This window comes from Atta cephalotes (assembly GCF_000143395.1).
Source record: "Atta cephalotes unplaced genomic scaffold scaffold00003, whole genome shotgun sequence".
NCBI lineage: Eukaryota > Metazoa > Arthropoda > Insecta > Hymenoptera > Formicidae > Atta > Atta cephalotes.
Window position 1 is genome coordinate 8,791,138 of NW_012130067.1, and position 21,048 is coordinate 8,812,185.

The 21,048-nt window shown below is 31.4% G+C and overlaps 2 protein-coding genes across 2 annotated transcripts in view; one reads left to right on the forward strand and one right to left on the reverse strand.

Moving 5' to 3' along the window:
* Positions 1 to 988: 988 nt before the first annotated feature.
* The window catches only part of LOC105625648 (apoptosis-resistant E3 ubiquitin protein ligase 1), a 57,323-nt gene continuing 37,263 nt past the window's right edge, over positions 989 to 21,048 (reverse strand). Inside the window, exons 2-15 of the mRNA XM_012206971.1 lie at positions 8,013 to 8,169; positions 6,379 to 6,584; positions 5,931 to 6,130; positions 4,187 to 4,424; positions 3,534 to 3,703; positions 3,276 to 3,456; positions 2,977 to 3,188; positions 2,610 to 2,876; positions 2,446 to 2,521; positions 2,082 to 2,371; positions 1,868 to 1,993; positions 1,508 to 1,696; positions 1,173 to 1,435; positions 989 to 1,091 (exon numbers count right to left, since the gene is read on the reverse strand). Of these exons, the coding sequence (XP_012062361.1) occupies positions 989 to 1,091; positions 1,173 to 1,435; positions 1,508 to 1,696; positions 1,868 to 1,993; positions 2,082 to 2,371; positions 2,446 to 2,521; positions 2,610 to 2,876; positions 2,977 to 3,188; positions 3,276 to 3,456; positions 3,534 to 3,703; positions 4,187 to 4,424; positions 5,931 to 6,130; positions 6,379 to 6,584; positions 8,013 to 8,169 (2,678 nt within the window). The remainder of the gene's footprint in view (positions 1,092 to 1,172; positions 1,436 to 1,507; positions 1,697 to 1,867; positions 1,994 to 2,081; positions 2,372 to 2,445; positions 2,522 to 2,609; positions 2,877 to 2,976; positions 3,189 to 3,275; positions 3,457 to 3,533; positions 3,704 to 4,186; positions 4,425 to 5,930; positions 6,131 to 6,378; positions 6,585 to 8,012; positions 8,170 to 21,048) is intronic.
* LOC105625647 (chondroadherin-like) lies at positions 8,518 to 10,930 on the forward strand. Its single transcript, XM_012206970.1, has 3 exons — positions 8,518 to 8,838; positions 9,401 to 9,885; positions 10,366 to 10,930. Exons 1-3 carry the CDS (start codon positions 8,727 to 8,729, stop codon positions 10,714 to 10,716), a joined length of 948 nt encoding a protein of 315 aa, XP_012062360.1. The 5' UTR covers positions 8,518 to 8,726; the 3' UTR covers positions 10,717 to 10,930.

Genomic DNA, 21,048 nt, shown 5'->3' on the forward strand with positions numbered 1-21,048 from the left:
TAAATAAATACGTATACCAATGCGATACGATCATAGTTACTTCGTTATGACTAGGTTATCATGCTTATTATATTGCGAGCATTTTGCGTCAATAAGATAACGTAATACGTAGTGTCTCAGAATATCATATTTTGTATATACTAATTAGCTTATATTACATGCGCCATCATCGATGTTAAAAATACCGTATTTGCCGTGTTGTTATTATTATAGAGAGAAAATGAAGAAACTAGATTAGCGCAAAGCTTTAATACATTAGCTTCATTATTCATCATTCTTTATAAGTTCTTTTAAAATCATACATTTCCTGCATTATGCGATAGAATGTATTTCAATTAATACTGAATAACGGAACGTTCAGTATTGTTACAGTGATTCCCTTCATCAAATGTAATCAATCTCTGTACGTATAGTAGTACTACAAAAGGAACATTATTTATATGTATTTTGATTTGTTGCATCGTATATTTTTATACATCGACGTTCAGTTACATTGTCACAGTGTTTGAAAAACGCGTTAACTTAATTCTCTTTATGTTCACAAAATCTATCGTAAATTCGACTATGCTAAATTTCGATACAATAATATTGAGCAATACAATAATATTCTGATGTTGAGGTAACATTGCTCTTGCTGAATATTTTCCGTTTTATAAAAACATTGCCGCGTCTCAGTAGAAATTGTATCGGAAGATTAGATTATTCCTGATAGTCTTCGGCGTAAACAGAAAAAAGGTAATTCCAAAAATTCTAAATATCTACATATAAAAACGTGCGATAGTTACTCTCATTTCTGATCTTGTTGAGTAAGAAGTTCCTATGAGACAACTACAGGACTCATAATAGTATCTATTATCGAAAACTTTTTTTTTTTACCCATCAAGAACGGGTTCAACTATTGAGGAAAAAATGGATACGTAAATTAATTTAATCAACAATTCTAGTCAGACTAGAAGTTTCTTCTGAATCTTATTCCGGGCTTTCCCGGTTAGATCATGCCGAAACCTTCGGTACCTTCGCTGATTGCCAACAGCAACGCTCGTTCGAAGTGATCGTAGCACTCATAATCAGGTAAGCAGAGTTGATTAAAGCTGAAAGCAATATTAATAACAAACCAATGATCAAAGAAAAAAACATGAATATTCTAATGATATTTCTAAGTGAAAACGTACCAAGTATGTGCTGTAGGCAAATTAGCGAACGTTGGTGCAGCTGTAATCTGAAAACGAGGGCTCAATTGTTGAAATCCACCAGGCGGTAATTGCGAGCAACCCGTTGTGAATTGGAGCAATCGTGCCATCTCCTCCTGCGTAAAATTGCTCACCGCCGTCCAGAACCAATCGAGTACTCGAAGAAATTCTGGAGAACTTCCGTTAGCTATGTGATGCGCGCGTAAATCTGCCACGCTATACTCGCCAGTCCCGCATAACAGCAACTACGAAAGAGATAAAGTCGCAGAGTACTATCTTCTAATAAATTAATTTTTATATATTTTAATTTTACTCACCTCTAATTCATTTTCATCAAATATACCTAAGAGATTATCGGGAATCAGTTCATTAAGACCGCGCAGAAAATGATCAACTTCGTTGCGGATGGAACTAGCAAGTCGGTGCTGAGCGAGTGCATCCAGATAACGAAGTTTCGTATCGTTAGTCACTCGGACTTTACTACCACCAGGAATTAATTCTGCCACCTATATAAAATGTTAATCATAGCTGTGTATTAAATTTCGGCTATGTATTAAGTTTAAAGATAAAATAAAATTCTATTCTTAAACTTAATGCATGAAAAGAACTTCGTCTTAATGATTTTATTTCGAAACAAAAATATTCAAAGATTAATATCAAGAAGTAATAACATGTACCTTCAACAATTGTCCATCCTTATCATATTCTTCTTCAACGAAGTACAATTCCATTTCTTCAACGTCATTCTCAAGAATATACTTTACTTTACTCAAGTATAAATCAGGATCATCTTGTTCAAAATACTAATCCATAAAAAATAAAGCTATCTGTTATACTTTATCTGTTATTAATTTTTTTGTGTAAGAATAAAAAAGAAATTTAATGAGTTACCTTGTAATGCACTCTAAGTCCTATAATCTGTGCAAGGAATGATCTAGTGAATCGTGCGCGTACTAACTGACGATAGGAGCCGCCGAGCGCCGACTCGTAAAGACACTTTCCTACGATACGTCCGGCAAACTCATAGTGCTTTAATTTAAGCTGCGATGGTCGTTTGGGATTTGGATGCACTAATGCCTGTTGCGACTCCCCAAATGACGCGAACAAACCATTCCCTGGATCAAATAGCGCGGCACATATCAATTCGAACCATTCACGTCGCACGCCACCCCAATCAACGCCTAACATGAGACAATGACTCTTGTTAATTATCTTAAAATTAATTTTCATAAAAGTTCCTTAAACGTAAACGTACCTTGTTCGCCTTGAAATATTATTTCAAAATTTCGGCACCAATCACTCACAGAAAATCCTTTAGTAGCTTTCATAGACTTTTAACAAAAAAGAAACACATTATTAATATACATCTTTACGCGGTGTTTTCATGAATATGTATCATAAATTTATTTATACATTTACCGATTCTAAAAGCTTATCACGCTGCACTTTCATGGAGAGTTTTTCGTGATAATGCTTCTGATGATGCTTGCGGACTTCATGATAGAAAAAGTCTTGCTTGTCAGCGAATGTTTCACTACCGCCGATGTTTTTCAAGAGAAATAAAGTAAAAGTGGCGGCTATTATATCACGATACAGAGATATTAGTTCAACGGGAGGTTGACATCCGTCGTCTATCGAGAAAGGATAATATCCCTCGTGCTGATTGGTCGAATTTTCAAAATGGAACTACAATTTACAATAAAAAAACTAAGAAATCACAGATCTAATAGATTAAAATCAGCAAATTGATGCGCATGTAAAATTATTTTTGATGATTATATCATACCTTTGTCGAAGGACATAATCTAAATGTTACGAGTCTTTTGGGAATAAATTTTAATAAATATTCCTTAATTGTAAGTTGCTTAGGCGAGATAAAGCAGAAGACTTTCTTTGGTTTAGAAAATCTTTCTCCTTGCATGCCTAGTAACTTAGCAACATAACAGATATCTGGATCCTTAGAAGCTACATTATTATGCACCATTCTCGCGACGGAATCTAATGAGAAGAAAAGGGTAATATACTTCATTATGAAAAAGAGAAATAGAAAAATATCTAAGTTTGAAAATAAAATATTTTACGTACTTTCGAGAACGATGATATCAAAATCTCCATTATGCAGCTGTAATCCTGCCAAGCTAACCGTTGCATGATAACATCCGCCTTTTGGAAAGCTCACTTTTAAACGAATTCTTTGATTTGAAGAATCATAGTCGAGTTGAATACTATAATCTATCATCGATCCTTTATCTACTGTACTACCAATCTAAAGAAGATAAATTTGGACAATCGATTTAAGCATAAATATCAAAATTTTTATTTTTGCGAAAATTTCTGATTTACCTGAATAATATTGACACTATAACCTTCTGTAGGCTGATCTCCAGGCCCAAATATGCACAGATTATCATATTCGTCACGTGGCTCTATTGTCATCGAATGAGCTATCCCAGCTGTACAAACGACCGTAGAACTTTGTCGTACAAAGACTGTCTTATTTGGATCTGGTGGACCTAGTATAGACGATATACTTTAAGACACGATCGTAACTAACAAGAATAACTTATACAGTGCATTTCAGATTTAACTAATTAACGTTTATTTTTCCATTAATTATGAATCAATTTTTAATCAAAATGTTGAAAGAGATAATTATTTGTTAGAATATCACCTTTTGAATGATGAATATCTTTGTATACAGAGTGTTTGAAATTTAAATTAAAAATTTCGGAAGCATGTAGGAGATCGATAAACTAACAATAAGAAAAAAAATCCTGAAATATGTAAACATTCTGATGTATAATGATATATCAGTCATTCAAATAAATTATAAATTAGTGAAAAAGCTATTTGAAAAATTTTACTGTTGTTTGCATTTTAAAATTTAACTTTAAAGTTTAACAGTACATATCTTTATCATTAGAGACAGGTGATTCATATGATATTCTTGTTGATTTTGAATATTATTTTACGACATATCAGTATCGAATACGTACCAGGAAGAAAATTCTTAAGAAATGGGCTGCCGTGAACATGACATGAACCAATAAGTACAGCTATTCGATATTGTCCCGCATGGCGGACAGTAAATTTTACTACTGCAGTATTTGCAGCTAAGGGGTCGGTGCCTCCCAGTTCTATTAATGTAGCTACTCTGTGTGTATCCTCTGTTACCTCCACAATCAAATTATCCTTGTCACATATTGGGTACGGCTGACCATTGCGCTGATAAAACTACGAACAAATATTCTTATATCTAACTGATGAGGTAAAAATGAATTATTATGACTTTTATCACATATATTTAGACTATAATAGTAATAAGGTTCAATAAAATTAAAAAACAAAAAAGAAAAGAGCTACGAAGTTAATCATTACAAATTAAAAATTGAAAACGTTAGTAAATAAATATATCATTTAGTTAAAATATAAACTTTAATTTGCCAGCAATAAACAAATAAAAACAAATGTTTGATCCCTATTGGATCATTATCAATGTTAACAAAAATAACGGTGAAATTATTACAAAAAGAAAATATATAAAAATTATACTTTGCTCTCAATCGCAGTAATAACATTGTCAATTTCGCTCAGTACGTAGTAAATATTGTAATTAGAATGTTGATATCGATAATAATGTATTCTTCTAGTATATAAAGTATAGATACATAATTATTGTTTCTTATAAATCTGTATCACAATATATTTTAAAATATATTAAAAGTCGTCTATTCATAGACAATGCGAGAGTGAAAATAAAATCATTTCTCTTCAATGTTCAAAGACAATAAATACATATGTTTAGCTTTATTGATAATGAAATCTTTCAAATAGAAATGTACTATATTATACATATATATATAAATACCATATACATAGATAGTAAAGTTTTGCGGATTTAGATTTAGAGCAGAATACACTATCAATTTTTGATTACAGAAAGGCAACCTATAGCGTTTTCCCTTTGGATGCACTGAGTATAGCTCAGCATAAGGCTTATTCTTTTTAGCTGAACTTTCTGTTCATCTTTTCGCTTTTCCTTTTCAACGTGAAAAGAAAAAAGAAAAATAAACCGTGCAAGAACTTTAGCTAAAAAGAACAGATCTATAACCTTATACCAGTTGCGTATAAGCGCTGCACTATACTGGAGTGGTGCCTACCATAGATTTCTTTTCTGTTACTGCACTAGTTCAAAAAGTGTATATTAAAATGTTTTCTATTCCCAAAATGACGTCAGTGACGCTGTTTTTTATTCCAATACAACAGAACTCAGTGCACGAGTTCAGTGAATTAGCTGCACTAGGTTTGCAGTCAGTGCAAATACTAGTTAAGCCACAGAAAATAGACTTTGTACAAATAGTGCAAAAGTTTATGAGTAATAAAAATATATAAATGATAGTAAGCCTACATACAAAAACATTTTCTTTAATTCATTATCTTTAATTTATTATCATTATCTTTAATTAAGAATTTTCTTAATAATGGAATTGTATTAATACTTTCATCTTCATCACACGAATCTAATACTTCCATGTAAATAATGTATGCAATTTTTGCACTAGAACGTTTTCTATTCCTTATCTCTACGCTGTCAGTTCTAGATTAGTGTCAGACTAGACATTAGTTCAATTCAGTTCAATTCTAGTGCAATCTTCGTGCAGGAACAAAAAACAAATCTCATAAGATACATCTTAATAAATTCGCGAGAGAAGATTCTGATGGCGCAATTGCTTTACTCACTTTGACCGTAAAAGTCATCGTTTCGCCGACCAACTGAGGTTCTTCCCACTCGAAATGAACGCGACAGTTACTTGGCAATAAATATTTCCCTGTGACGTATTGCAAAAGAGAGTGTTTCGCTTCAGGTGCCAAAGCGGGCTGCGTCATAGCAGCCAGAGTAACCAGCCCTGCCACCGATACGGAAACTATCAGCATACCGCCTGATAAGTAATTATTTATTAGTTCTAAAATTAATAGTCTTCTGATAATCACTCGTAAGAGAGAACGTTTAATAAATGTATGTATGAAAGATCGTGTAAAAAATATAGAGAATCGACTTTTAATGCTGTTATCTTGCGTGTACTATTTTAATCGTAAATAATTATTCAATTTTCGCTGAAAATAAATTCTAATTCCGGAGAAAAAATTTTATTTCATGGAAATAAGGAGAATGTGAAAGAACTCGTACCCCATGTCCAAGCATCCTGGTGTTGGCTATTCTTTACAACAGCACTCCAGAGATCCGCTTTGAGAGTTTCCAAATCTTCTTTTGAAGTAGGTAACGTCTGCCTAGCTTGAGTCCACCGTGGTAAATCCTTGCCAAGAGCTGTCCGTGCTGCATTGTCCTCTACCCAGTATACATCCTCCAGGGACATAACTTCCATTTGCATCAACCTGACAAAGCATATCTTCTTTTTAACATTTTTTTATTTTGAACAATATTGTGAATAGTAAGTGCTCATAAATAGTTTTTCTGAAGAAAGAAATTAAGTGGAAAAGAAAAGATAATTATCTACTAATAGATACCTAAATGCGATATCAGGAATCGATTGATTTAATTATTTCTAATTACGTACGAAGATGATTTAAATATAAAGATTTTTTTGTGTAAATACAAATCAATATTGGTAGATGTGTTTATTACACCGAGTGATAGATGGGGGCGTTTTTTCACGTCCTAAATAGTTAGGTATTTTCTAATCTTTAAAATTAGAAAAAGACGAAGAGTAAGTTGAACCAAAATTAAAATTTACATTGGAAACAGACATAAGTCTCTTGTGAATGAAAATGTTAAAATCGAAATTTTGCATAAACTGCGTGCACAGTTCAGAGAAGAGATGCTATCGAAAGTGCAAATGCGCAACGGCATTCATTGAGTGTGTTCTAAAATTTACTGCCTGTATATTACTGTCAAATATTACTGTCAGTACTAAAAATCTATAGTGAATATGACGTAAACTATAGATTTTCAGTAAATGGCAGTAAATTTTGGAACACAGCCATTGTCGGTACTGTTTGTTTGGATATCGCAACGACCATAGAGGTTACATTCTGATATTCACCAGCCAGTACTGTAATATACGTTACAATAAAACAATTGTTCATACGTGAAAAATATATAGGATTTTTTTATAGAAAATTGTTCAACAATTTTCATAATAACCGTAATGGACAGTCCGATCAATAGGAATATTCGCGATATTCGCGAAAAACTGATTTTCGTGACCTTTGATCGTGAATAACTTTTGAACACGATGTCGATGGGGACTTTTTGCATGTTATTTATAATCCTATATAATTCTAAATAAAGATATGTATAAAAATTTAACTAAGTATCCATAACCTCCATGATCTCCTTTTTTGACCTAACATATTATTGGACTATGTACATCCCTATGCAACACGTGAAATTCGAACGTCCGATTTATGTCCTTAAATGTCCTATTTATGTCCCCGTATTTCATCCTTGAGATATCCGAAGGTCATGTTCTGGATGTCTCGTTATATAATGTCTAAATTGGAAATTCCGAGGACGTCCAAAATACGAGGACAATGAGACATTTAAGGATATAAATCGGACGTCCCCCCCGCCCTCTCTCTCATATGTTGTGTGAGTCAGAACACTGCCTATGTAAAGCAGCAACTTCACCTCATTCAATGTAATAAAAAATACGTCTATCAACATTGATTTGTATTCACACAAAAAAATCTCGTTTGTATTTGAATTACCTACGTAATTGTAATATAATGTAATGAAGTATGCAAAGAGTAGCATTCACATTTATTGGACTTTTCATATTTACGTTTATTCTTTTTTTTTACTTTTGATAATAATTATGTAGGCCATAATCCATCAACCATTGACGTAGCACCAATCTCTGCTGCAGCAGACGCGCAGCGCGTTGCAAACGTTCTTCATCTTGGGCCGGTAGCTCGGGTAATGCATCCACCTCGCCGCAGCTCGCGAGAGTCGAGATGCCTATCACAAAAGGAAAACAATGTATGTTTAGCAATGCACAATAAACGGATTGATTAACCTCAGATGAAAGATCAAATAAACATAACAATAACGAGAAATTAAGATTTAAGAGCACTTTCTTGAATTCGCATTCTTTCCTTCAGAAAAAGAAAAGTTAAAAGGATATATTTTTTTATCATAAGATATGTATAATATGCATGTGTAATATGTATATATTTTTATCATCACTTTTCAGCATTATGGAATATAAATAAATAGGATTTAATGCGTAAATTATGATTACATTTTCTGAAATAAAATTGATTTTTTATGTTGTCCGACTGAAACGTAAACAACAACCATTGTCAATTAATGATATATTTTTACAATCAGCGGAACATGAACTGCATCCGAAGTATTTGCATAATAATTGTTTCACCGATAGCGTAGTATCACTTATAGAGAACGGAAGCGTGATAATTCAGCTGTGATAATTCAGCTGTGATAATTCGGTATGGAGGAATTGCTCACTTATTCTGTATCTATTCTCAATAAAACAGTCAGTTGTACAATCGCTTATGGGCAAAATGCGTTTCAAGATGTGCCGCGTCTTGCTTCTCAAACTTGTCTGCGTTTTTATCTTCATAGATGCCGCAATCACGGCGTGCATCACCAGTAAACACGAGGATGGTAAAACATTCTATAATATTTTCTCTCACCCATTCTTCAAAGAATCTCTTTTTCTTAGTGTTTAGTTTAGCTACTCGCGCGTGCTTCAATTACCTACAGTGAAAGATAATTTTATTCTTAGATAAATTGTAAGCTGCACAAACAGCAGTAGTGTAAAAAAAANAAAAAAAAAAAAACCCGAGACACTACCGTGTCTTCAGATGCAAGAAAAAATAAAATAATTGTCATCGGTTATCCGATCTCATCATCTTTGTATCGTTACAGTAAATTTTTCATAAATATTGTCAGTTTCATTTAACTCTACATTATTCGCGTAGTTTTTGAAACATAATTACACGTGTAGAATGTTTCTGATACTCTAACATATTTTAATTTTCATGTTCTCTTTAAATTTAAAATTAAATAAAAATTGATAATATTTTATATATTTTTTAAATAAAGATAAATGGAAAAAATTTTTTAATTGTGAAACGATTTGAGCTAAATATATTAATGTGTGTATAAATAGCAATCGTGTATTTAATATATCTCACGCGAGTAATGAAGAATTAATTATGCCTAGGATTTGGCGAGCGTTTAAAATGCTCCAACGTGACGTTAAGCACTGCTCTACTTTTTGGCGGGTCGATTGTGGACGACATTATGATTTTCCAATCGCGGATAGAAAATATTCCCGATCGATCGTTCTTAAGATACAATAAGATCCTAGTTTCTTTGAATATGCACGACTGTGGCATTAGAGAAATTTCCAGTTACGCATTCGACAGCCTGAGGAAATTGAAAAAGCTTAGCCTGCCGTATAATTATATCACATCGATAAAAGATCAGTGGTTCGTCGATCTGATATCTCTGCAGCGATTAGACTTATCATACAATCTTATCACATTGATCGAGCCTACAGTCTTCGAGAAATTGCGAGATCTTAAATGGCTCGACGTCAAGGAGAACCATTTGACGTGTCTGGAACCGACACAGCTTGTACCAATGGCCAGCCTCGAGCAATTCCGCTTCTCTGGAAATCCCCTTACTTTCCAGTGTCGTAGCACGGTGAGCGCACATTTCATATTTCATCTGATTAATTGAGAGAACACTGTCGTATAAACAAGCTTTATAACGAAAAAAGCGATCGCGGCAAGGATCAAGCTTCAAGCTTAATATAAAAGAAATGGTATTTCGAAATATTGTAATTTCAAATCTCAAATTTAAATGAAATAGTTCAAATAATTTCAAATCTAATTTTTCCACATTGTAGTTGTGGCTGCGAGATCTGGGCATATAAATTACAAAACTAATAATTTAATTTGGAATCAAGACTATCTGTGTAACATGACATTGGACGCAAAATGCGTGGAGATTTTAATGTTTCATCCTCTTTCGCGCTATTCTCGATATTTATAACCGGATGTTGGCATTCCGTTCTGACGCTTGTGTTATTGATAATAAATTCACTATAACATGAAAGAAATGCGATCTTAGTCTTTCAAATCTAAATTTCAAATCAAATAGCTTCAAATCTAAATTTCACAGTTGACGTTGTGGCTGCAAGATCTGGGCATAAATTATAAAACCGATCAACGTGAGGAGGAAAACTGGCTGGATAATATATTGTGGCTCTGCGCCTCAGACAACGTTAAGATAGCCGATTCTGAAATTTTCATGAAAGAATGTGTCATCCTGAATCTGTTCAATCAACTTCGTACAGGTTTGACTACGGCTGAATCTTTTCCCCTGTTTATCCCTCAGAACTGTATAGATGCGAGACACGAACTAACAAAATGTGTCGCTGCGGATCGCAAACATGGCAGAGAAGTTATTACTAATGGATACGTCGTAAGAAAGCTATTAGGGCAGCTGCAAGAATTGAAATCGATTGTATAACGCAATAGATATTAGATATAGTAAAAAGAAATCCATTATTTTTGCATGAAATTGAATGGAAAAATAATGGATTTCTTTTTACTACACCTAATATATCAGTTTTCTATATCAATTTTAATCTAAAAATATTATATTTGAATTATTTATTATATTATTAGCTTGAAAAAATTTGTATTTGCAGAATAAAACTTCACAAAAATGTCTATGCTTAAAATGAATATTTTTCTCATACTAAATTTTATTTTCCACGTTATAAATAAATCCTGTTTTATAACAAATAAATGTTTTATTTGTCAACTTGTTCTTCAATAATTAATCTGCAAAAATATTTTTTAAAAAGAAAAAAAATGCCAACTAAGCACTCTCTTTTATGAACTTTTTTTTTCACAAATTACAATTATTTCAGAATTGTTAGTTAATCGCGAGTAAGGGTGAAGAATCAATAAAAAAAATGTTTAATCTAATATATTGAAATATACGATAATTTCAAAATTAAAGGATTAATTCGCTATGTATATGCGCAGATCTGACATATTTATTATAGCACATATGTCGACACAAATTATGCAACACGCTATCAAATGCTGGCTTTCGAGATTCGCATCAAACATTCGTCCTCAGTAAGTAGAGTAGTTACTCACCGGAGGATGCGCTCCCGCTGGGCCGTAATGACATGCCGATGGATGATATTTCGCCGGCAAGAAAATCTTTGTTTTCGCGTTGTCCATTCCGGCAGACGAGATTTTTGTCCGGCATAATTTCTCTCTCTTTTTCTTTTTCTCGATGACCTTTCGTAGCTTTACGGTCGTTCTTAACAGCGCATTGCCCTGTTCACTGCTGTCGCATCGGTGTCGATTCCCGCATCTCTTTGGAAGATTTCATTATTGATTCAGTCGAAACATATTACGTGTACTTGGGGTGCAGCGACGACAGCAAATGCGAGTGTGCGGTGAATGATAAAAGATCGCGTTACGCGATATACTATTTCTAGATGCGTATTAAATTTCGTTGCGGAAATGCGACTACTCGTTACTTCATGAAATTACGGCCGAGTTGGACTGACATTCAGAAGTACTGAAAAACGAGCGTATAATTACGGCGAGTACTAATGTGGCATTAGAAAGCGAAAATATGGTTACTAATTTGATCATTTTCTTCAAATTGTTAAATTTATGGAGATTAGCATGGATTTTAATCCGATTGAAATTGCAATAAAATTATTTTGATTTAATGCATTATGTATATATTTTTTTATACGTATAGAATTTTATGTTTAATAGTAAATATTTTATGTTTAATAATAGATAAAATTAATAGTGATAAGCCTGTATGAAGTTAGTCCCTCACTTTTTGAATTAACTTATTTTAAAAACTGTGCTGAATTGTATTAGGTTTGTGCTTCATTGTGCTCAACATTAAATTTGTATTACAAAACATACAAAAGATGGAAAAAACTATTTTTTAGGTCAACCGCCACTATGCATTTTTTTCAACTTTTTAAATTGTGCTAGATTGTACTGGGTTGTGCTAACATTGTGTTAAAATGATAACTTTAAATAATGATAACAAGTTATGACAAGAAATAATTTTTGACAATTCTGAATATAACTGTTATATTAAAAAATTGTCAAAATTATTTCTTGTAATATAACTTCTGTTGTTATCATTATTTAAAGTTATCATTTTAGCACATGTTAGCATAACCTAGTACAACCCAGCACAATTGGCAAAAATGCAAAATAGAGGACTGACTTAAAAAATCATTTTTTTCATTTTTTATATTTTGCATAGTACGATTTTAATGTTTGGCACAAATCTAGTACTATTCTTAAAATAAGTTAATTCAAAAAGTGAAAGGCTGATGCTATCATCAATCATATAATTATATATGATTACGCAAGAATCGTATGTGAATGCGTGATAAATTAGTATTTATTTTATTATTGAAAAAACAATCGGATTACTGCATGGCTCATGCGAATTCGGTCTCGCATTGAAATGAGAAAAAGCTGATATAAGTTCAATGTGCATTGGAAGATTAAATGATGAATATTATTAACTTTCTCAATCGCATGTATGCTTTATGCGATACAAAGCATTGAAATTACGCAATTAGAGAAGTAAGCAAAGGTGCCAGAGTGCACTTTTACGAAATAAAAAAAAAGAGAGAACGGGCTTAATCTATGTTGGAGAAGACAAAGAGTATTTATGTTTTTGTTGAATATTATTTCAACAATAGAAACATTAATCAACCCTTTCGCGCCGAACAATGGCTATCTCCGGTACGCTCGCAAATGAAAGAATAGACAGGACGAAGCGCAATTAATTTCAATTATTCATGATGATTCGCGGGTACGGATACAGGAGTTAAATAAAGGTGAGGCAAGCCACTGTCATCGAGACGAATAAAATCAGACGGGTAAACATTAATTAGCATTATTTGTAAATGCAAATGAATGAATCACAAGTTTTAATAAATCTTGAGAATCGAATTGTGTGTACAAACACACTGGATACATTTAGACATTGGCAGATCGTTCGATTATTCTTATTAATGTTTAATCATCATTTGTTTGTTGTGTGTGTGTGTATTTAATCATCATTTGTGTGTGTGTGTGTGCGCGCGCACGCGCGTACGCAATTAAGAAAATAATTAAAAAGTGTAGATATTAGGTAAATTAATTAGGTAAATTAAAATTAGGTAAAATAATACATAAAAGGATTAAAAATCAGCGTTAACACTTGCTATTGTAAATCTATCATAATAACATGTATAATTTATCATACATTTTCGTAATTTTTAATTAAGAGCTTATTGTAATTTCGCAAAATAGCGGGAATGGGTTTATGAAATAAGAACAATTAGTAGAATAATAGCTGAAGTTTAAAGAGCGCGATGTTCAAACTTTACGAGAATTTAAATCCTTAAAATTCTTCATAATTTAATTTATAAAGTCAATTGTACGCCATGTAAAAAAGTTTTAACGCGAAATGCTAGTACTATTTTACAGACTCTGCTTCCATTTCTTAACCATATGTAATACAATTAAAATTGTAATTGCAAACAAAAATTTTATACAAGCATAATCGCAATTTAAGTAATAAATTAAAAAAAAATTAAATTTTCTTAAATAAACAATATATAATTATGATGACGTATTTAATTTAGTACTGAATGATTATTTATTTACTTCAAATTACATTGCCAAGAAGGCTTGTTTACAAAAATAAACAATCCATACACATCCAAACTACATTTACACTTTTAAACTTATTTCATCTATATGCTACTTATACTAATTATCTCAAATCTACTGTTATCATAAAACAGACTAGAATCATACAAAATATCTCTCCTAGCTTCCTTACACTAAATATCACAGTTTTGCTTTTTTTAAATCTTTTAATTCTCAATGTTTGTTCTTTTAGTCACTTGTTAACACTTGCTCACCTTTTTTTTTCACTAACGTTGGTTAAGCTAATCGATGGTTACATGAGTCCGCTGAATAAGCCCCATGTAACCGTCAGTTAGCTTAACCGAGATTAGTGAAAGAGGTCTTTAGTCATCTATTTTTACTTATTCACACACAGTACTTATCATATTATTACAAATTATATCTAAGCTTTTTTTCTCTCTTTTCCTTTTTTTTCTCCTTTTTCAGTTTCTTTATGACTTTGATCTAATATTTTATTTCACAGCCTATCTTTATTGTCTTTTTATTTTTGTCCAATTTTGTGAATAATTCACTTGTCCTCTGACATTCCTCTATATATTCCATGCAATCTATTTTATTACAATCATCTTCTATGCTCCTCCTTCAGCCAGTATTTATTTGCTTTCTTTATATTTCCACATCTTAGATTTACTAACGCATCTTTTCCAATTCCTATTTTTTTCCAAACATCTCTCTTTAAAAATACCTAGGTCTTTTATTTATTATTCCTAATTTTCTTTACCTCTTAGCATAGGGTTTTCAATCAAACGTACAAAATATACATTACTGATGCAATAATGATGTATGTTTTGTATGTTCGATTGAATCATGCGACCTCAATCTTTTATATAATTTGAAAGTTTCTTTAACTTGTCTAACTTAAACCTCGCTTTACTCTATAATTTTGGCTATCTTGGAGCTAGTATGCTTTTTTAAGTAAAATTAATAGTTAAAGCAGCAAAGATTATTTAACATTAATGGCGAAAATAATCAGTAAGAGTACTCAATAAAAATTATTTAATTCTGCAGCAAAAGATTTGTTGTTACAGTACATAAGTGCAAAACTAATCAATTTAGTTTGGGCAGCAACAGTATTAGTTGTTCCTATTAAAGACACATTTTAGCTACCACAGCTATATATTTAGTTCTTATTGCTAATCCTTTTTTTCCATGCATCTCGCAGATAAGCAACTTTGGTGAAGAAAATACTTGGTTGCGTTAGTTACATATGTTAACTAAGACAGCAAATTTTTGATTTATAATCAATATGATCATTGCAGATAAGTATACTTCGCTAAGAAATCGATAGCAACAGTGGCAAATTCTTTTGCAGCAAATATACTTTCAGCGATAATTAGCATAATTAGCTGCAGCGCTCAGAATTTTATTTTCCGTGTATGCCAAAAAAGAATTTATTGTTAGTAATATCAGGTAAATGTCAGTTGTTATAGTACAAACTTTGCTATTAGAAGAAAGTGGGGGATATACAGACACATAAAATTAAACTGAAATAGAAATAAGAATTAAGAATATAATCAGTGTTTCATTGGAAGTCAACCTTTACTTATTAGTCTTTAGGAGATAATATATTATAAGATAATATATTATAAAAATTATCATAAACAAGCTGAATTTTTTAACAGAAACAAAACACTTGCAGTCCGTATTTACCCAAAGCTTATGGAGTTAAAGGATAGATGCTCAAGCAAATATGGATAGGGATAACGAAACATGTTTACTTATTGCTACCAATATCACATAGGTAGCTATTTGAAGAACTGCCACCAATATAGCCTTCATGTGCCCATTTCAGACGTAATACACATTATTCAGTCCTCCATAGATGAAGACACGTATTTTTCATTGTAAAATATGCGGAAGTATTCATCTTCCTTGTCGCTATTGTCAATAATAAAATATTTTAGTATGTAAATTATATATAAAATTAATATTTATATATATTTATTAATTTATATAAATTTATATTTATCTTTCATTATACAATATATAAAATTTATATATAAAAAAGAGATAAAATAGGATATCTGTTAATACCCTCAATGACCCGTCTGGAATTATCTCAACATAACTTAATCTAAACCGAAATAACTAAAGTAAACATAAGCTTAAAATAATCAGAATTTATACACACAATTATTCTTAAATAGATAATTTTTCAAGACAAAATCTCTCAAAATAAATAACAATATCGCCGTTTAAACAACAAAAACATAGAAAATAAAACAGTGAAATGTTAGAAGAAAGTGGCCAAAATATTTCGTGATTTATCTTGGAAATAGCGTTCTCGATGTCCTGCTGTGAGGGCTTGCTGGTGACTATTCGCGTCGCGTTAATTAACGTGATATGATAGCGGAATTTGAGAGGAGCAGAGGAACAGAGATATACGTGTGTCCATAATTATCCAGAGTGTTCGCATCTCCCCACTCTCCTCTATTATTAAAAGTTGACTATTTAAGATATATTATATTTTGCCGCAAAATATATTTATTTTGCCGCGACGTCCAGTTTCTTTGTTAAAATCAAAAGTGTACTTAAGACAAGTAACTAAATAAGTGATAATTCCTCACTATTTTATGCTCGTTTCTATCAATTTAACATTAATCTCGGTTCAACTACCTCTTCATCTTTTTCTAGTTTTAGAATAAGAAAAAGGTGAAAAGTAAATTGAACCAAGATTAATTCACATTAATAGAAACGGACATAAGTTGCATAACAGAGCATTCCATTCGCAATAGTTTCTAGGATGCTATATCGACTGCCTGCGCGTAATTCGTACGTAAATCGTATTGGCGACAAAGTGTAGCATGCTTATTACACATCTAACGCAGTGTATTTCCGATTTAATGTATTTCGATTTATTATCTCTAGTACGATAGAAATCCATCCATTTATCGATTTCTCAAGAGAAATGGGTGAAATATTAAATAGTATAATATATAAACTATTAATGATTTTTTGGTCTTAAAATGCAAGTTGCACTCTGAACTAATATCCGCAATAATATCACAAGTTAAATTGACTAGTAATTTAACTCTCAACTATATGAGTGGGTCATTTAAACCTGGGTGAAAATTTTAGTGCTATTATTTTTGTATGATTAGTATTGCAGAGTTAAAGTGAGGGGTAAAAAACTTGGAATGACCTTTCTGTCGATCGCCATGATGCAATTGTTTCGTTGTTGTCTTGACGTTAATGATGATGCAATAAAAGTTTGGCTTGGCTGACTTGGATCCGTTAATTGTAAATTCGATAGATTTTTGCCGAAAGTGAAAATTCGTTTTTAATAAGTATTCGTTTATTAGTGCTGTATTCAAATATATATATTGTTTCTCTCTCTCTCTCTCTCTCTCTTCTTATAATTAAAACATATATTTATTGTAAAAAAAACATTTTTGCGAGAGAGGCGTCTTGGTGAAACGACCGCACTATTTTCTCGGAGTTATAAAATCGTGAATAAATAATGTTGAAATCATTATACATTACGTAAAAAAATTAAAATATCACTTAATCCGTCCTCAAAAATATTCAAAAGAGTGTAACTTCGTCAAAAATGATCATAACGAGATTTGTAAAAAAGCATTTTAAAATTTGAAATATCTACTTTTAAGATCGATAATTGATATTTCGATCAGATTGATTTTTTACAGAGCTATATGAACAGAAATGGGTATCCGTCAAATCTGAAAATTTTGTACAAACTTTACAAAGGTCTATGGCGTGAAATAAAAATCGCACATAAATGCGGTTTACAGCAGTCGAAAGAGGGAATCTTATCTCAAATTTGCTTTTTTATTGAACGTTGTATTTTTTTTCAACGAATTATTCAATATTGAAGTAAAAGGATCATTTTTGCTTCAATGTTGAATAACTCGTTAACAGATTAATGATGTCATTAGTTGCTTTCTATTTGCTTTCGATTTCAGATAATTCTCACTTGTGACGTCATAACTCAGTTGAGTGATGTTCCTTTTACATCTGAGAAGTGAGATTCAATTGAATTTTCCTCTAAAATCTGCATATGCTTGAGACCGTGTGCTTTACTAAGTTTTGTAGACTCACATGAACAGTGAGATTATGAACCTACGTATATTCGATAACTTTTTCATTGAAAAAAGCAAGTAAGAATAAAATGATAAAAGAATTGTGATTTTTGATAGTAATAGTAGTAATAATCGATGATTATTTAGAATACGAGCCTAATCTTGGATTTCGATGATTCAAATCAAATTATTCCCATTTGAAGCGCGACCGATCCAAAATGTTTTTTCTTGCAGAGAATGCTTTGCATTCTTTCATGCAAAAAAAAAACGTATCAAATGAGCCTAATTTCATATGTATATATGTATGTTACTGGAAAAAACCTCGGCTCAAGTCTCAGATAATGTAAGAAATATAAAAGCAAAAGTGAAGTACTCGACAAGTAATAAAAATAATTATCTCCAGATTCAAAAAATAATTAGATCCAGATGATTTTTATAACTCATTGTTAGTAGAATTCCAGATACATCAATTTGATTGCCAACTGTCCAGACATTGCATCGATCTAAAAGTCAGACATCCACTATCGCTGCATGAAATATTGATAACATTTTATTTTTAATTAATATTTTATTTCTAATAATTTTACATCCGATGCAGATAGTTTTTGCTTCTAGTGTCGTGACTTTAGATCTATGATAAAATTGCTGTACACACGAACAATCAAAGTGAATGTAAATTTTGGAATGAGTTAAGATATGGTAGATTCACCGCTTCTCGACTCCACGAAATGGCACATTGCAGCATATTTAGTGGTAATTAATCAAGTAGGCAGTACAAAAATAATGAATACAAAGTCAATGCGAAGAGGGAAGAATTTAGAAAAAAAAAATAATAGAAGTTTTAGAATAAACTAAGCCTTGGTTCTTGCGGCTTATTGTTAAATCCAAGTTTCCTGTTATTGTAGCTTCTCCGGATGCCGTAAGAGAACATTTTGTAGAGATAAAATACTCAATGACATTAAAAACTGAACGTGCCTATATTACTTCCGATATGAAATTAGGAAATAAGTGTTTCGCATTCAATGGCAAATGTTTTTAAGAAATGTTCAAAAAAGATTATTTTGTATGACAAAACACGATTTTCAACGCATAAATCCATATGGATTACGATGAGGTTTATATTAAAAAATTTAATATAAAAAGCTATGATCTTTTGGAAACGCAATATCTTTCCACTTACTTCTAAAAATAAAGTTAGTTATAAAAAAATTGTACAAATAACATGTGTTGCATATATATATTTATAAATTTTGTAAGAGAAAATAATTAGATAATAAATAATTAGATAAATTACATTGTTAATAGAATTATTGTTTTTCATTATTTATTGCTTATAATTTTATTCTGTTTAATCACTATTTAATAATAGATTCTTGAAGATTTATCAATGTAGTCACTGTTATCATATCATCAATATTATCTAATGTGCGATGGTGAATATCCGAATGAGATTTGAGTATACTAAATTCCCTTATCCTTCTGATGACTCTTTCTATATGAAGATTTGCGATTCTTTTAGTTTCTAATATTCAGCTTTTGAAAGTTTTTTTGTCGTTCAATACACTAAGTGAACATATTAATACATTTTTTTCTTTTGCAACATATGATCGATGTGTTTGAATCCTCGATCCGCCATAACAGCACAGTCATCCGGAAGCTTCTGTAAATATTGATTTTTTTCCACTATTGCAGCATCAGTTATTCTTCCACCAAAACCTTCCGATATAAAATTTATATGCCATCGGGTGTTGCAGATATTAAATATTTTGTAAGGTGTTGCATTTTTTATATTCTGACCAAGTAACTTTGATGCATCGGATTGGTTGGTTTCTGAATTTCAATTTCTTCAAAGGCAATCTATTATCGATTGCAAATTGTAATATTTGCCACGAAATTCTCTTCGCAAATTCCTTCGAATTGATGTAATAGGCCAGATTATTAATTTTTTTAAACGAAGAGCTAACACCGATAAAGTCTGGCGAAATATGACACTGGCATTAGTTGCACTGAGTCCAAACTGTCACTTAAACGAGAAAACGTTGCTAATTTTATCCTTGATAAAATTAAATAGATGTTGCAAACGAAAATATTTGTTTTTTTAATTAACACATCTATAATGAAAATCTATTAGCTGGAATTCCGATGTATATTTTTGGTTTTTCTTTGATCAAGAGCAAATGTCTTTCTAATACTTCTGTCAAAGAATATTTTTTCACCTCATCACTTGTTTCTTTAGAGGGTAAAAATTTCTCGCACGCCTCGAGTGTATCATCGAGGAATGTTTTTATGTCGAATTTGACATATTAACAATATTAGCACTGATTTTCCTTGTTACCGTAGAACACTGTGCATCTGTCATGATTGATCTGCAATCAATTCCTTTACTTCAACTTTGTCGATTTGAATCCATCTGTGATGTTAATTAATTATGTTGATTAATGATGTTGATTAATTTTATCTGTTTGCACTTTTTTATTCTTCAATACAAATGTTATTGGAAGTTGAATTCCTTCCACTCCTGAAGGTCCACGTTCTAATTCCAAATTATGAGGCTTTGTAATAACTTCCTCGACTTCGGCTTCGTCTGTGACTTTATCTGTAACTTCGACTGTGGTTTCGACTGTGAGTCTTAGTTTTTTTCTACATTTATATCTGTAGATTGTTTCCTAATTTTTGGAAGAGCTCCTTTTCTCATATTAACACTTAAATCAAGCAAAATCCAAGTGTAGTTTTCCAAATTCTTCTGTATTCAACTATATTATAAAATTGTTCATGTATAACTGGAATAACACGAATTTAAATACACTATTAGAAAAATGTTGTGAATTCACAATATATATTGTGAATTCGCAGTATGTGTTGTAGATTTACGGAATTTACATGCAGTAATTGTATTGTGAAATCACGAATACTTCTGTGTGTATATATATATATATATATATATATATATATATATATATATANATAANAANANANAANAANAATAATAATAATAATAATATATATATATAAGTAATAATAATATAGTATTATATAATTACTTACTTCTCTCTTAC

Bases quoted from the DNA above. Each gene is read 5' to 3' on its own strand.
- LOC105625647 (XM_012206970.1), top strand. From the start codon at position 8,727: ATGGGCAAAATGCGTTTCAAGATGTGCCGCGTCTTGCTTCTCAAACTT. The intron at 8,839-9,400 runs GTAAAACATTCT...AATTATGCCTAG, and splicing joins CACCAGTAAACACGAGGATG to GATTTGGCGAGCGTTTAAAA. The intron at 9,886-10,365 runs GTGAGCGCACAT...TAAATTTCACAG, and splicing joins CTTTCCAGTGTCGTAGCACG to TTGACGTTGTGGCTGCAAGA.